At 43.0% G+C, this 15,056-nt stretch overlaps 1 protein-coding gene across 1 annotated transcript in view; it reads left to right on the top strand.

Moving 5' to 3' along the window:
• The window catches only part of LOC122805246 (leucine-rich repeat flightless-interacting protein 2-like), an 803,415-nt gene that overhangs the window by 334,538 nt on the left and 453,821 nt on the right, over positions 1 to 15,056 (top strand). Inside the window, exon 3 of the mRNA XM_044075336.1 lies at positions 148 to 198. Within this exon, the coding sequence (XP_043931271.1) occupies positions 148 to 198 (51 nt within the window). The remainder of the gene's footprint in view (positions 1 to 147; positions 199 to 15,056) is intronic.

The raw sequence follows: 15,056 nt of genomic DNA, 5'->3' as shown, positions 1-15,056 counted from the left end.
TTATCTTCCATAGAAGTGCTTATAACTTTCAGACATTCCTGACTTAAGTAGTGAACGATAAAGTACCAGTGACTGTATTAGTTTTAGCTTTATTAAGAAAAAAGTTGTTAAAAATTTAATTTGTAATACATGTTGTTCCCTTTGTAGCTTTCTCAGCGCTCCTTGGATAGAAAATGGGGACAGATTCAGAAATGGATGGTAGGCCGAGTGTGTCTTTAATGCGAAAAGCATGCATCTAATAACTTGCGGAACTAAAGTGTCTTTGAAGCAAGTTACTATTAACACTGTCATGTATATACTTTGAGTGATGGGCCAGTGTTTACAGTTTTGGTATTTGACATTCGGCTTGCATGTCATCTATGCATGTATCTGTTTGGTGAGTTACAAGTTAGCACTTGGTAACATTTGTCTGTCTGGAGTTGTTCAGACTTAAGGGTCCCTGTCTGTGCTGTTTAACAAAATGTGATTTCTTGGCTCAAAACATGTCCCTTAGTACTTAAATTTATGAATGATCTTCTTACAGTAGCAATTTGCAGGAAAATCCAGGTGCATATTTTTATATAATGTATACTAGATTATAAGGACCTTTTTAACTGTGACCAGTTAGAGAACAGGAAGATAAATTCAGTGTGAAGTACAGTAAACAGAAGCAAAAAAGTAGTTTACAATTAGAGTGAATAGTACTTGTTACATCTAGAAGTTATGTTAAGTGTGGTTTCTGCAAAATCAGCAACCGTAGAATAACAGAGGGCTGCATACTTAAGAGATGAAGGGAAGAGTGGCTGACTGAATATAAAAGGTTACTTTTCCTTTTCTGTTCCCTTACAGGCCTCGTGCCTGGCTTTTTCCCATTTTATGTCTGGTACTAGATGTCAAGGGTACGCCTCTTACCATTGTTGGTGTTCTCGCATGGTATGCCATTGCTAGTGTTTTTTTATTTTCTTTTGAGTAGGTTTTTCATTGTAACCAACAAGCCTGCTGGTTTCAAATGATTTACTTTCTGTGAGCATAAGATCCCAAATTTGTATGCCCACCGGCAGTATGTATATTGGCATGGATTGATCCTTTAGGTGTAATGTGATGTCAGTTTGGGATTTAACTATCAGGCACTGGCTGAGTGCTGTAACAAGCTGGTGCTTAGATTGTTGCCTTCTACACCTGAAGTTGCCCCTCCTCCTAAAAACTATAAAGCTATAGCCAAAGGCAAGGAGTCTAGGAAGCTATTTTCTGATTGTTCTAGGAAGTGATCATCTGGTCATTCTCCCTCTTTTGGGTTCAGTTCTGTCTGAAAAAGTCTCCCAGCCCTCGTATCCAACTAGGGCTAAATACAAATCACTGGTCCATCACTCCTGTGGTTTCTCCCTGGAGCTAGTGCTCTTTAGCATCCATTCTTCTTTCTTACAGGAGATCCCTCGAAGGGACCAGTTGGCATAAGGTTTAACATTTTTTCTCCTCCCATGCACAAGGTGTACAGGGTTTGATCCTGACCTCTGGCAAGTGCATGTTTTGGAGTTTGCATGTTCTTCTCTGTCTCTATGGGGTTACTCCCACCTCCAAAAGTAATGCCGAGTTTTTCCATCTCAAAAATTCAAGAAAAGAATGGAGCTGTGGGACAGCACATGGTGTCCTGCAGGGGGAAACAGTTGTATAACCCATCCTCCTTCGACATCTGTTGTGGTGTACAGTATTGTCATGCCAGGAGAACACACATCACAGACTGCACACTGTGGTAGGGCTAGTCACTTAAAATGTGGCACTAGGTGATTTGGTTATGTTGATTAATATTGCCAAATAAGCATTTGTATTTTCCTATGATAAGTAGGTTGAGGACCTGGCCTACTCTGACCTGTGCTAGGGACCCATGCAAATGGTGGGAGGGCAGTGTGTGTCCCTGTTGGCCAGTGTGCATCTGTGATAAAGCCCAGTAAGCTACTTGCTGCCCAGTGTCCAGTTGCACAGCTTGGGTGGTTACCTGGAATAGCTGTTGTGCAAAAGCTGGACATAAAACCAGTAAGCTGCTAAATATGAGCTAAGAATTCCTACACAGTGTAGGTTCACTGATAGGATACTGCTTGGAAGTGGATGACATGATGGTGAGGAGTAGGATGGACATCCTATGTATGCACATGACCAAATGGAAGGGCAGTGTAGCAAAGCCACTTGGCTTGAGATCCAGAGTCTACTACTGAGGAGGACAGGCTAGAAATGGTGTGTGAGTTGTGGTGAGGGAGAGTTTTCAGAAGACAGTGAGAGACGTTAATAGAATTAGTGAGAGACACATGGATGTCTGAGTCCATCTTAATGATAGGGCAGCATTTATAATCTCAACCAGTGCCCACAGCAAGGTTATGATAGTGAGGAGAAGAGTACATTCAGACAGCAGTTGCAGGACTTCGTAGATAAAGCAGGGCAACTTGAATTGGTGCTAATAATGGGTGACTTGAAGGCTTGTATTGTGGCGAACAGAACAGGATGACTGCCTTGGTCCAAATGAGTGGGGCAACAGGAATAAAGAAAAGGCCATTTTAGACTTCTGATTTGCAGATGGCACGATAATAACAAACATGTGGTTTAGATAGAAAGATGGTCGTGAGATCACATAAAAGAGTGGCCAACATGCAGCTCTTCTAGACTTTCTCCTACAAAGAAAAGGGCATTGGGATAGAACCATTGAATGCAGTCATCCCTAGTGAAACAGTCAGCCCACAGAAGAAACTACTGGTTGCAGCAGTCTGTTGCAAGCAGTGGTCAGAGAAGGTTCAGAGATCAACAGAGACCCGCCTGAAAACCTGCAAGTTAACTGGTTAGAGAACGCAATAGGTCAAGGAATTACTTGGGGCTGTAGCACCTCTTGAGGAAGAGGAAATGGGTAGAGTTGAAGAAAGGCAGGCAGTCCCTCAAAACACCATGTGTGAGGACTACAGAACTGATATGCGGCCAAGCCACGTATGGAAATAATGAAGGCTGGTGGTGGCATGAAGATGTCTAGGAAGTCATCAAAAGAAAGGAGTGCAGAAAACGTGGGAGGTAGAAAAGACGGACCAAGCAAGGAAGCGGATACTGGTTGGCTACCTGATAAGCTACAAAAGGAGCTGTAATAGCAAAGAACAAGGCATCAGAGGTACTCTACTAGCTTTTAAAAAATAAGTCAGTAGATGGCATAAATAAACTATATCAGGTTGCAAGGCGAAAACAAAAAGATAAAAAAGATTGTCAGACACCCTTAAGGGATGCCACCAACAACCTTCTCACCAGTCCACAGGACATCAAAGGCAGATGGAAGGAACACTTCCAGCAGCTTCTGAATTAAGAAAATCCCTCAGAAGCTGTACTGCCACAGACAGCCTCTGATGAGAAAAGAGAAAGAGCCCACCATAGATGGACAGCTTTAAAGAAAAGTAAGTCAAAGAAAGCAGGCTCAGAAAATCACAGCAGATGAGAAAAAAATGCTGAGTGAGATAGGGGAGAAATGGCAGTGTGTAAATGTGTATCACAGATGACTGGAGAACAAGCTTGTATTGCCAGTGCTCATGAACAAAGGGGACATTCGCAACTATGTGCAGAACGGAGGTATCAAACTCTCACATGGAAGTTCTGGAGATGGAGATAAACAAATGAGCAAAGCAGTAGAAGTAAGATGGAAGATGAGCAGTTTGGATTCAGATTAGAATGCAGCTCACCTGACCTGATTGCAGTGAGACAGGTAATAGAGAATAAATCTAGAGATGAGGACAGTCCAACTGGGCATTCCTAGATGTGGAAAAAGCATATGAGTAGGTCCCAAGAAAGCTGATTTGGGCAGTCCCATTGTGGCTTAAAGTCCCAGAAACATTAGTCGAATTAGTGGAAGCTGTGTACCCAGTGACTCGAGCATGAACATTTTTCAGTCTCAGAGGAATTCACAGTGGGAATGGGTGTGCACCAGGGTTCATCTTTTGAGTCCATTGCTGTTCATACTGGTGATGGACTGCATTAGCAAATGGGTCAAAGGGGACAGATCAACAGAGTTGCTTTATGCAGATGTTGCTGCATTACAGGCAGACTGAGCAAGAGCTTCAGCAAAAGATAGTGGAATGGAATGCAAAATGGTAGGCATGTGAGATGCAACAGTTATTTATAAGACAGTTGTAATGGTAGCAAATAGTGGATTTGAGAAGAAGCTGAGAACTAAGAAAGAAGGGAAATTAGTGGAGCAGTTTCACAGCTCTGTGTGTCTTGGAGGGGTAGAGTTAGAGAAGGTCAAAGCTAGAGTCAGAGGGGCTGCAACCAGCTGGCATAGTGTCAGGTGTAGCATATGACAGAAAAATGCCTAACAAGCTGAAAAATAAGGTGTACAGAATAGTGATGTGGCCAGTACTACTGTATGATAAAGAAACCTGGGGCATTAAAGGCAGATCAGATGAATGAATAAGTGTCTAAGATGACTGGAGAGTGGCACAGAGAAATGGCGCAATTTAACATGATAGCCTGACTCCATGTAAAAAAAAAATGGGGAAAAACTGAGTTGAGGATGGTGATCCCTCATAGGGCTTCCAGGCCACCCATGGCCTCCATCTATTAGGCTGTCTAGGAACCTAACTGAAACATATGTGGATTGGATGTTAAGGAAATTTGTCCAGGCCCAGATTCTGTTTTACTGTTTCAGTCTCCCATTGGACCTGTGAGCTTGCCACCAGCCTAAACCCAACTTTTGACTCCTACTCCAATCTGACCTGCGGTTTGAGCCATCAAACCCAAGAGTTCCGAGTTTGTCTGCGTCAGATCTTGAAGGCCTGACCATCGTCAACTCCGACTACATCTCTGATCCAGTCAGTGCCAAAAATGAACTGGAGGGATCTTAGAGCCATAGTGTCAGCACTAGTTCAGGGGGTTGGATTAGACTCTGATACTCTGAGCCTCTGTATTGGACAGATCGCTCGACTTTGCTTTGTGGCAGGACTCTGCTCACACTTGAGTCCTCCCTGGAGTGTCCCACCAGGCAGCCTTCTATAAGCATATATGTAAAAGGAGGCACTCTGATTCCTCACAGGAATCCTTGAAAGAAGACACTGATTTTTAAGAAGGGACCCCCCCAAAATCATCCCTTGAGGCTATCTTCAGTGAAATACTCGAACTTCTGAGGCAGAACAGTCATTGGTCTTCCAAAACCAGAGAGATGTTAGGAAAATCTGGTTGTGAAAGTCGCAAGGCTGTTCTGAGGAATCCTTTGGGGACAAGTCCCCCTGCAGCAGAGGAATGATCTCTGTTGTAGTAGACATTGCTCTTGTGGTATAGGAGGCCCACAAAACCTGAACTTCAATCCTTGATCCGCAAAGCCCTTCGGGCACTCCTGAAAGGTTGCCTGACTGCTGCGGGGTCTGGAGGCATTCGTTGGGGGTGTTATCTACCCCAAGAAATGTGGACATCTGTTGTCTGAGATACTTTGGTACAGAGGATCATATCCAGAGGTTATTGTTTACCCCTTCAGTCCCCAAAACAATCCGCAAAAATTCCCGATATTCCTCCCAGTTAGAATAAGCAGCAGCTACATAAGTAGAAAAACTGCTGGACAAAACTCATTCAGAGAGTCCCCCCAAACCACCAAGGAATCAGAACTTACTCGAGGTTCTTTTTCGTTTCAAAGAAATATGTGGATCAAATACCTGTCTTCTATCTTGGCAGTTTGAACCATACATCAGATACTCAAAGTTCCGAATGGTCCAGAGTTCATCCATTCTACCACTATTGCACAAGGATGTTTTGGATGTTCTAAGTAGAGCTCCAGGATGCTTACTATCATATCAAAGTACAGTCCAGGAAACATCTACACTTCTGGCTGGAAGACTGTCATTACTAATTGATGGCCCTACCCTTTGGCCTCACCACAGTCCCTAGGGTGTTCAAGTGAATTGCAGTGGTCACAGCTTACTTGAGACTGCTAGGTTTCTGGGTGTTTCCATCTCTCGATGATTGGTTCATCTTTACTCCCACCAGGTCTCCACTTGTTCAAGCCAGGTACTACTAGCTTCAACTATGTCTTCATCTAGATACAGTAATACAAATTGTAAGCATTCTTCAGACAAGTAAACACTTTACAGAGTTGAGCATCCCATATCCAGTGATCTGTGACAGTTATAACTCCAGTACCTCTAGCAAGGTACAGCAATGGATGCTTGCAGTGCACTGCTCAATAAGATGACATCCCCTGTCTTGGATTACCATGATTTGCATGGAGCACATAGCCTGGTGGATCACTGCAAAAGAAGTTTCTCAGAGCTGCCCTTTTTTATCCTTCCACTACCCACAGGCATAGTAACTGTGGATGCCTCTCAACTAGGGTGGTGGACCATTACTTGTGAAGGGTGGTCCAAGGCACTTGGTTCCATTTGGAGGTCAGTTTTCACATCAGTGTCTTGGAAATGAGAGCAGTCCTATTAGCATTGCAGGTGTTTTCAAGATCTCTCCCTCCATCCAGACAGAATATCTTTAGACTGGTACATCAACAAATGGGGGGGGGGGGGCAGATTCTTTCTACTATGTTAAGATTCTTTTAGAGTCTGGCAGTGGGCGGTCTCCTCCAGCTGCTTTCTTTTGACAATGCATACAAGTCCAATGTGCTTGTAGACAAACTGAGCTGGCCCATCTTACTCAGGAGTGGACTGTCAACCCTGTTGTGACGGAAGCAATTTTTCATGAATGCGGCCAGCTGTGCCTGTTCAGTTTCCCTCTCAACTTCAAGTGCAGCAAGTACTTCACTCTGATCCCACACAGAGGGAGAGTCACAGAGAGACTCTAATTCACATTTGGCCTCATGGGCTCCTATACTTATTTCCTCCAACACCTCTAATTCCAAAGTTTCTTTATAAAGCATTTCCCCTGGTAGAGCAAAGCCATCCTCTTGGTCCCATTCTGGCCTCAACAGGTGTGATTTCCATTCCTGTGGGCTTGCATAGTGGTACCTCCTTCGGTTTTGGGTCTTTCCCAACATGTCCTCTCTCATCTGTCAGGGTTGTCTCGTCAGAACATTTGCATCCTCAAATTTACCGCATGGTTTCTCAACTTCCAATGATGGCTAGACAGTTTAGGTTTTCCTCTCTGGTACATCATGACCGCATATCCTCTCAGAAGGATTCTACTAGGGAGGTATAAGAGCAAATGGAAAAGATTCTTTCTTTGGCTGTCCACAGGCAGCTGCACTCCTTTTCAGCACCTATTCCAGCTGTCTTCTGCTTTCTTGCTTTTATATTAAACTATGGAGCTACTCTACTATAAAGAATTAACTTAGTTATCTAAAATTTTCATATAAGAGGTAAATCTGTATTCCTGCCATCATCTAGATTATGCAAAACCTGTCTCAAAGGTTCCCTTTTACTCCAACCCCCTTTTTAAGTATCCTACTTTTCCAGGGATTTAACAATAGCACTTCAAGTTCTGAGTCTGCCCCCCTCCCCCTTTGAACTAGCTTGACTTGAGTTTTTGTCTTGGAAAATATTTTCTAGTTGCGATCACATCAGCCAGACAAGTATCAACTCCAGGCTGTCTTCTGGACCACCATATCTGATCTTTCACAAGGACAGTGCTAATCCTTACTATTACTATCTTCCATACTTACTATCCTCCATACTAATCCTTATTTTTTACCAAGGTGGCTTCAGAAACCACTATAAATCAGTCCATCAACTTTTTTTAATTTGCTTTCCAAATTCTTTCAACAATGGAAAATACATGTGTGACCTTTTGAATGTTCATAGACAGCTTTGATTCTGTCTCCATAGAACAAAAGATAGTTACAGTTGAAGGGGTTATGTCTGAGGTGAGGGGTCTAAAACTGAGACTAAAATTTGCCTGCCAGCAAGTTCACGATATCACCAGGCTCAGAGAATGTGGCATTATTTACCACCAGTTCAGCACACAGCTTTGTATTTTACTTGATGTTTCTGACCTAGCTGAAGAAGGCCTTATGGTTATCTTTCGCATGGGGGGGTGTCTTGATCTGGAAATAGAGGAACTTCAGCATGTTGTACTGTTTAACCACCCTAAAAGTATGCTGCTTGTATATTGAAACACCCCCTCCTTAAGTAGTTTTCTGTGCAGCTGCTTGTCTAAAAGTGTGGAAGGCACTAAGGTCTTGCACTGCCAGGATACTTCCTGCTACTTTAAACCATTTCTTGGTAACTGCACAGAAATCTGTACTCTCAAGTGTGAGGAGGGCTTGGAGGGAGTGCAGTTTATTTATGCTCCTGGCAGTGAGCAGTAATACCTTGAAGTTCATTTGAGATGATTTTGCTATGTCGGTAGGTTTGTGAAGTTGGCATTGCCTAAAAAAATATTGTGGTGGTGGTTAAAGTTTTAACCTGTATTCTAAAACCTAGAGGGGAAGTGTGCAGACCATCCTTGGTAAACCAGCATGGTCTGTTAGCCATGTCTTCCCAAGCTGACAAATACTGGATCCCCTTAGAGTGGCACCAGAAAGACAGCCAGTTGTTGAAATCACTCATTTTTTTTTTCATTATTTGGCATCATCCTCTGTGATGGTAATATGCTGCTGAATGCTAGGCTCATACCAGCCTAAGACACAGTTTGAAAGTTCCATAATGTCTCTTCACATAGTCCATGAAGTCCATCTCAAGTCATTTACACCTACATGGAATGACATCATACTGGCACCTGGCTCTAATGACTTGTTACAGGGCCTTAAGTATATCTTACAACAGAGTCCCCTATGATGAGAGTCCTAGGACGTGAGTTTGCTTGCCTTGGGTGATTAGTGTTTGGGGCTCCACTGAGAGTGAACAGCATGTGAGATGTTAAGTTGTTTTTTTTTTTTTTTTTCCCCTGAGTGCCTTTGGGCTTGCTAAGCCCTAGCTTTGACAATGGGCAGTCTAGACAGTTTTCGTTTAGCAACATTGCTATTTAAGTGTCTCAGCGTAGTTAGGCCATGTTTATTGTGGATTATGTGAGCTGAGTGTTGTGTGCATGGTTTAGACAACCTGATGTATACTTATATGTGAGAATTTTGCCTTCAGTGTCATTGTGTAGGTACAATTCTTGTGTGCTGTTTCTGCTTTAAGATTAAGTGCTTGTCTTTAAACATGAGATAATTGCTGCGCCGTATCAAGATGCCAGATTATCTGTCAGGGATTTGTCATGATTTGGAAACCCCTTCCTTTTTAGCCCTTACTCAACCTCCTTGAACAGTTTCTTCATTTCCCAGAGGTTCTGCTGTCTGTTTTGGACGAAGGAACCATTCAGTCTGTTCCTCCCACCCAGGTGGGGAAACGGTTTTACACCAGGATGTTTCTGGTTCCTCTGAAGGAGGATACATGGAGACCAGTTCTGGATCTTTCCCCATTCAGCACCTTTCTTAGCATCCCTTCTTTTTGGATGCTATTTATTCAGGCATGGTTTCCTCTTCTGGTTCCCCAGCCCTTTCTGGTGTCCCTGGATCTCAAGGATGCATACCTTCATATCTCTATTCATCCTCTTTTTGGAAATTCTCTCTTCCTTGCATTTTTGGTTTTCTACTTTGCGTTTTGGCCTTTCTACTGCCCCAAGGGTATTAACAAATTGCTTCATTCCTGTCATTGATTTTTGCAGGCTTTGAGATGTACATATTTTTCTCTATGTAGACCATCTACAGTTGATATAAAAAGTTTACACACCGCTGTTAATGCCAGGTTTTTGAGATATAAAAGAGACCACAATAAATAATTTCAAAACTTTTCCCACCTTTAATGTTACCTGTAACCTGTATAATCAAATTGAAAAACAAATCTGTTAGGGGAAAACATATAAAAAATTTAAGTATAAAATACTGGTTGCATAAATGTGCACACCCTTAAACTAATACTTTGTTGTGTGTGCAAACTCTTAAACTAATACTTTGTTGAAGCCCCTTTTGATTTAATGACGGCATTCTGTCTTCTTGGGTACACACCTGCCATCAATTAAAGATTAACATCTGATTAACCCCAAATAAAGTTCAGCTGTCCTAGTAGGATTTTCCTGACATTTACTCAGTTGCCTGCTACAGTAAAACCTGTGGTTTACGGAGAGCTTACAAAGCATCAAAGGGATCTCATTGTTGAAAGGTATCAGTCAGAAGGATACAAAAAAAATTTCCACAGTATTGGATATACCATGGAACACAGTGAAGACAGTCATCAAAAAGTGGAGAAAATATGGGACAACAGTGACGATGCAAAGAACTAGATGTCTTTCCAAAGTTTATGAAAAGATGAGACAAAAACTGATCAAGGAGGCTGAAGAGAGACCTACAGCAACACTGAAGGAGCTGCAGGAATTTCTGGCAAGTACTGGTTGTGTATTACATGTGACAATCTCCCGTATTCTCTGTATGTCTGAGTTGCAAGATGGAAGCCTTTTCTTACACAGAAAAATATCCAGGCCCAGCTAAAATTTGCAAAACAATACATCAAGTCTTCCAAAAGCACGTGGGAAGATGTGTTTTGGTCTGATGAGACCAAGGTTGAACATTTTGGCCAGAATTCCAAAAGGTATGTTTGGTGCAAAAACAACACTTTGCATCACCAAAAGAACACCCCCACGGTGAAGCATGGTGATGTCAGTGTCATGCTTTGGGGTTGCTTTTCTTCAGCTGGAACTAGGGCTTTAGTCAAGGTGGGGAGAATTATGAGCATTTCCAAATACCAGTCACTTTTGGCCCAAAACCTTCAGGCATCTGCTAGAAAGCTGAAGAGGAATTTCACCTTTCAACATGAAAATGACCTCAAGCATACATCCACATCAATAAAAGAATGGGTTCAGCAGAAGAAAATTAAAGTTTTGGAATGGCCCAGCCAGAGCCCTGACCTAAACCAATATAAAATCTGTGAGGTGACATGAAGAGGGCTGTGTACAAAAGATGCCCTTGCAGTCTGACATGTGGAGTGCTTTTGCAGGGTAGAGTGGGCAAATAGTCAAGTCAAGATGTGCCATGCTGATAGACTCCTACCCAAGAAGACTGAATGCTGTAATTAAGTATTAGTTTGAGTGTGCACACCTGTGCAACCAGCATATTGTATGTTTTTTATTTTTTATATTTTTCCCCTAATGGATTTGTTTGTTTTTCAATTGAATTGTACAGGTTATAGGTCACATTAAAGGTGGGAAAAGTTTTGAAATGATTTATCGTGGTCTAATTTGTTTATAACATAAAAACCTGGTATTTTAACAGGGGTGTGTAAACTTTTTATATCCACTGTAATTATTCAAGCTCCTTCTCTCAGCAGTTGTGTTTTACACAGTTTATGGCTCCACATAAACCTCCAGAAGTCCGTTCTGATGGCTTCAGAGGATCATGTGTTCATCAGATACAAGCTTCAGACCATTCCCCTGCTGACATCTCTTCCTGCCTTTAAGGCTCTGTGTTTGATAGCCTTTTTCATTCTGTTTTTCCTCTGTTCTCTGTCATGACTGTGGAATTTCTTAGGAGCCTGGATTTAAGGCTTTCCATCATTCCTATGCTCCCTCTTGCCAGGCTGCATATGAGGAAATTTTAGTAGCATGTCGACTTGATTTGGCTTCAACATTGCCACCCTCTGGAGTTCCCTGTTCCTTTACTTACTCATATCAATCTCAAACTTCAGTGGTGGATTCATCATCTTTCTCTTGATCTTGGGCTTCCTTTCGAAGCTCCAGTTCCCACTCAGGAGCTTTTTTATGCATACCTCAGACTGGGTGTGGTGGTGCTTATGGCTCTGTTAGGTCCAAAGTTGGGTTGGATCATAACTATGTAAAAGGTGAGAGCTCTACTTTGAACTTAAGCTTTTCATTCCCCTCTTTCATCCTGGGCCCCTCAAAGTTTTCATTGACCGTGTCACTGATGTGGTATATCCACAAGCAGGCAGGCATGAGGTCCTATCTGACTGGCTGTTGAGGTCTGGGCTCTTGCTATCCAGTATCAAATGACTCTTGATGTAATTTACATTTCTTCAGAGCACAACCTAGTGGCAGACTTTCTGAGCAGGTACAGGACACAAGCTCACAAATAGATGCTCCACGGAAGTGTTAAATTGCTTTAAGGTACGTTGTATGTTACAAGTATGCTCCTTGCATCGCACAGTCTGGTGACGTCATCCTCAGAACTTATTTGCTGCTAGTCAAAATGCCATCTTTTGATCCATCTGAATGCCCATTCTGGTGCTTTTTCAACAAGCCATTACAGATAAGTGCCCCATTGGGATTTTGTTGTCGTATCTTTCTTTTGCTGCGTTGTTGCTTGTGGGATTTCATGTCACCCAAGAAGGGTAAATGCCAGTGTGTGAGACAGATTCCCCATGAAGGCCGTCAGGATCAGAGTCTGTTTTGCCTTGGTGCTTTTCATGACCATACGTCATGTTGTGTCAGGCCTTTGTTCCCAAAACCTTTCACAGTAGGCTTTCTTCCTTTGTGCTTTATCTTGAGAATCAATGTCCAAAGTTTCTTACTAAAGACAGAATGGACAAACTTCCCACTCTGAGGGACAGTCATCTGGGAAGGCGGACAAAAAAACCTAGGCCAGAATCTTTTGCTGTTCAGCATCTACCAGATGTCCCTCCCGAGGCAAGTGATAGGTTGGAGGTTCGCTGGACTTTGTTGGATTTTTCTGATGTGACAGGGTTGGAGGCCAGTGGGGATCCAACCTTAGGCATAATGTCCGAGAAGGCATTGCAGACGTCTGCTTCATACGTTCAGGGGGAACCATGGGTGATTTTCTCAGAGGGGCTTAGGGGTGTTCCCCAAATTTTAGTCCAAGTCCCTACTACAATTATTGAATGCCATCTGGGGTCAGAGCCTTCCAAATTTAAGGTGGATGTCCTCTTAAAGAAAAAGCAGAAGACTAAAGATATTTTCTCAGCTCCTAAGGATCCACAGAGTGAATGGCAGTCCCTCACTCAGGGGTTGTTAAGTGCTTTCATGGCTTTAAAACCTCCCAGGGAGTTTCTGCTCTAGCCCCCTGCCCCCTTGGTTCTCTACCCTCCTTAGGAGACCCAGAGAACAAGATTATTTTAAGGAGGAGGCAGATTCAGATGGGGAATCGCTTGCTTACTTCTCCCAGATTCCCTCTCCTTTGGATTATGAATCAGAGAAGAGAAATTTCAGTCCCGATACTCCCTTTGAAGATATTTCTTTTGGTGATACTAACTGTAGGATGATAGAGTTCTTTAAATGGGATTGTGCTCAAGCTTGAGCAACAAAAAAGATTTGCGCTACAGTGGACGGATTCTTCCAGACATTCTGCTGTCCCTCCTGTTTTGGCTGCTTTGTTGGATGCCTTTTTCTGATGTATCTAAGAATCCAAATTCTCAGCCCTTGCCCCCAGGAAACCTTACAGCTTCTATAGGGTGCCTGAGGACTGTAAGTTCTTGTACAGGGATCCTTTTGCTGACCCCTCAGTGGTGGTGGTAACTTCTGACAAATCTTCTCAATTACTTTTTTCTCCCAAATTACTGCCGTCTGATAAAAACAGCAGTGCCATGGAAAGGCTAGGCAAGAAGGTCTATACCTCTGCTACCTTTGCTTTTAGTTTTGTAAATTGTCAGAACCAAATGTCCAGGTACTTGATGTCTTTGCTTCCCCAGGCCTGTCCGAGATGATTTTTCTGATCTTACAGACTCTGAAGATAAAACATCTGCCCTTTCCCTTTTATGGATTTCCTCCCAGGTGGCTTTTCATTCCATCAAGTGTAGTTATGCTGCAGCAGATTATTCTTTTAGGGTTGCTGCTTTTGGGTCTGTGATGAGGAGGTGGTATTGGCTTCGGCTTCAACCTCTGCCTGATATTAAGGCTGTTTATCTATGCCTCTCTAGATAAACACTTGTTTGGCGAAGCTGCTGCTGATTTCTTTAAGTTCCTTCAGGATAAAGGCAAAGTTTGAGAACTTAAATGTGTTTGTTTCTGCTCTACCTAAATTTCAGAGAAACTACCCCAGTAAGCCAGTCTTTGTTCGCAGGCAATCTCACCCTCCTAAGGGCAAAAGAGTTGTAACCGGGATCCCCCTGTGAAGGCTACTTAGACTTATGTGCCTCAGAAGTCTCCTTTTCCTCCTTTCTGATAAACCAGGTGCTGTCTGTCTGTTCTATTTTTCCCAGCCACTTTCTTCTCTTTGCCTGTGTGTTCTTGTTTGGGTAAAGATTACTCCGGTTACCAGGGTTCTTTCCATTATTTGCCAGGGGTATTTCTTGCTTTGGAAATCTCTTCCCCCTTTTGTGAGAATTCATCAGCTTCCTCAGGAATAGACATCTTTTCCAGGGGTGCTTTGATATCTTTTGATTTTGGGTACTATTCAAGAAGTGCCTGCATCCCAGAAAGGGGGGGGGGTAGGTTTTATTCCAGGATGGCTAAAGTGCCCAGGAAAGAGGACACCTGGAGACCAAATCTAGACCTCTCTCATTTAAACACTTTTCTGAAGGTTTCCTCTTTCTGAATGCTATCCCTTCAGAGTTTGTTCCCTCTTTTGTTTCCTCAGGCTTCTAATGACATGACTGGATTCCAAGGATGCTTATCTCCATATCCCTATTCACCCTGTTTTCAGGAAGTTTTTTTCTCTGCTTCCTGACATTTTCAATTCTGTGCTTTACCCTTTGGCCTTCCTACTGCCTGGGGGTATTCACCAATTGCCTTGCTCCTGTGATTGCTTTCTGCAGGCTTCAGGGGATCAGAGATCTCTTTTGCAAAATCTACGTTTTGCCATTTCTCTTGTGCAAAGCCTGGGGATTGCAATAAATTTCAAAAATACTTTTTTGACTCCTCCTCGGGACAATGTTTTTCTGGTGTGCAGGATCCAGACTGTGCCTATGCTGGCATCCCTGCACACCCCCCCCCCCAGGCTTTTACAGTCATTTCCTTTTTCCAGACTTCTTCCTCTGGCCTCTATAACATCCGGGTGTGGGATATGTAGTAGTGTAGGTGGTTTGCCTCTTCAACAGAAAGAGCACGTCAGTGTCAGAGATTAGAGCTCTTCTGCTGGCTCTTTAGGCTTTTCATCCTTCTCCCTGGGACCTCTCGATGTATTTACAGACAATACCACAGTGATGTGGTATGTAAACAAGCGAGGGGGGGGGGGGCACAAGGTA

Source organism: Protopterus annectens, chromosome 6.part1 (genome assembly GCF_019279795.1).
Source record: "Protopterus annectens isolate FY-2018-M chromosome 6.part1, PAN1.0, whole genome shotgun sequence".
NCBI classification, from domain to species: Eukaryota; Metazoa; Chordata; order Ceratodontiformes; family Protopteridae; genus Protopterus; species Protopterus annectens.
This window is presented reverse-complemented; position numbering and strand designations above follow the sequence as displayed.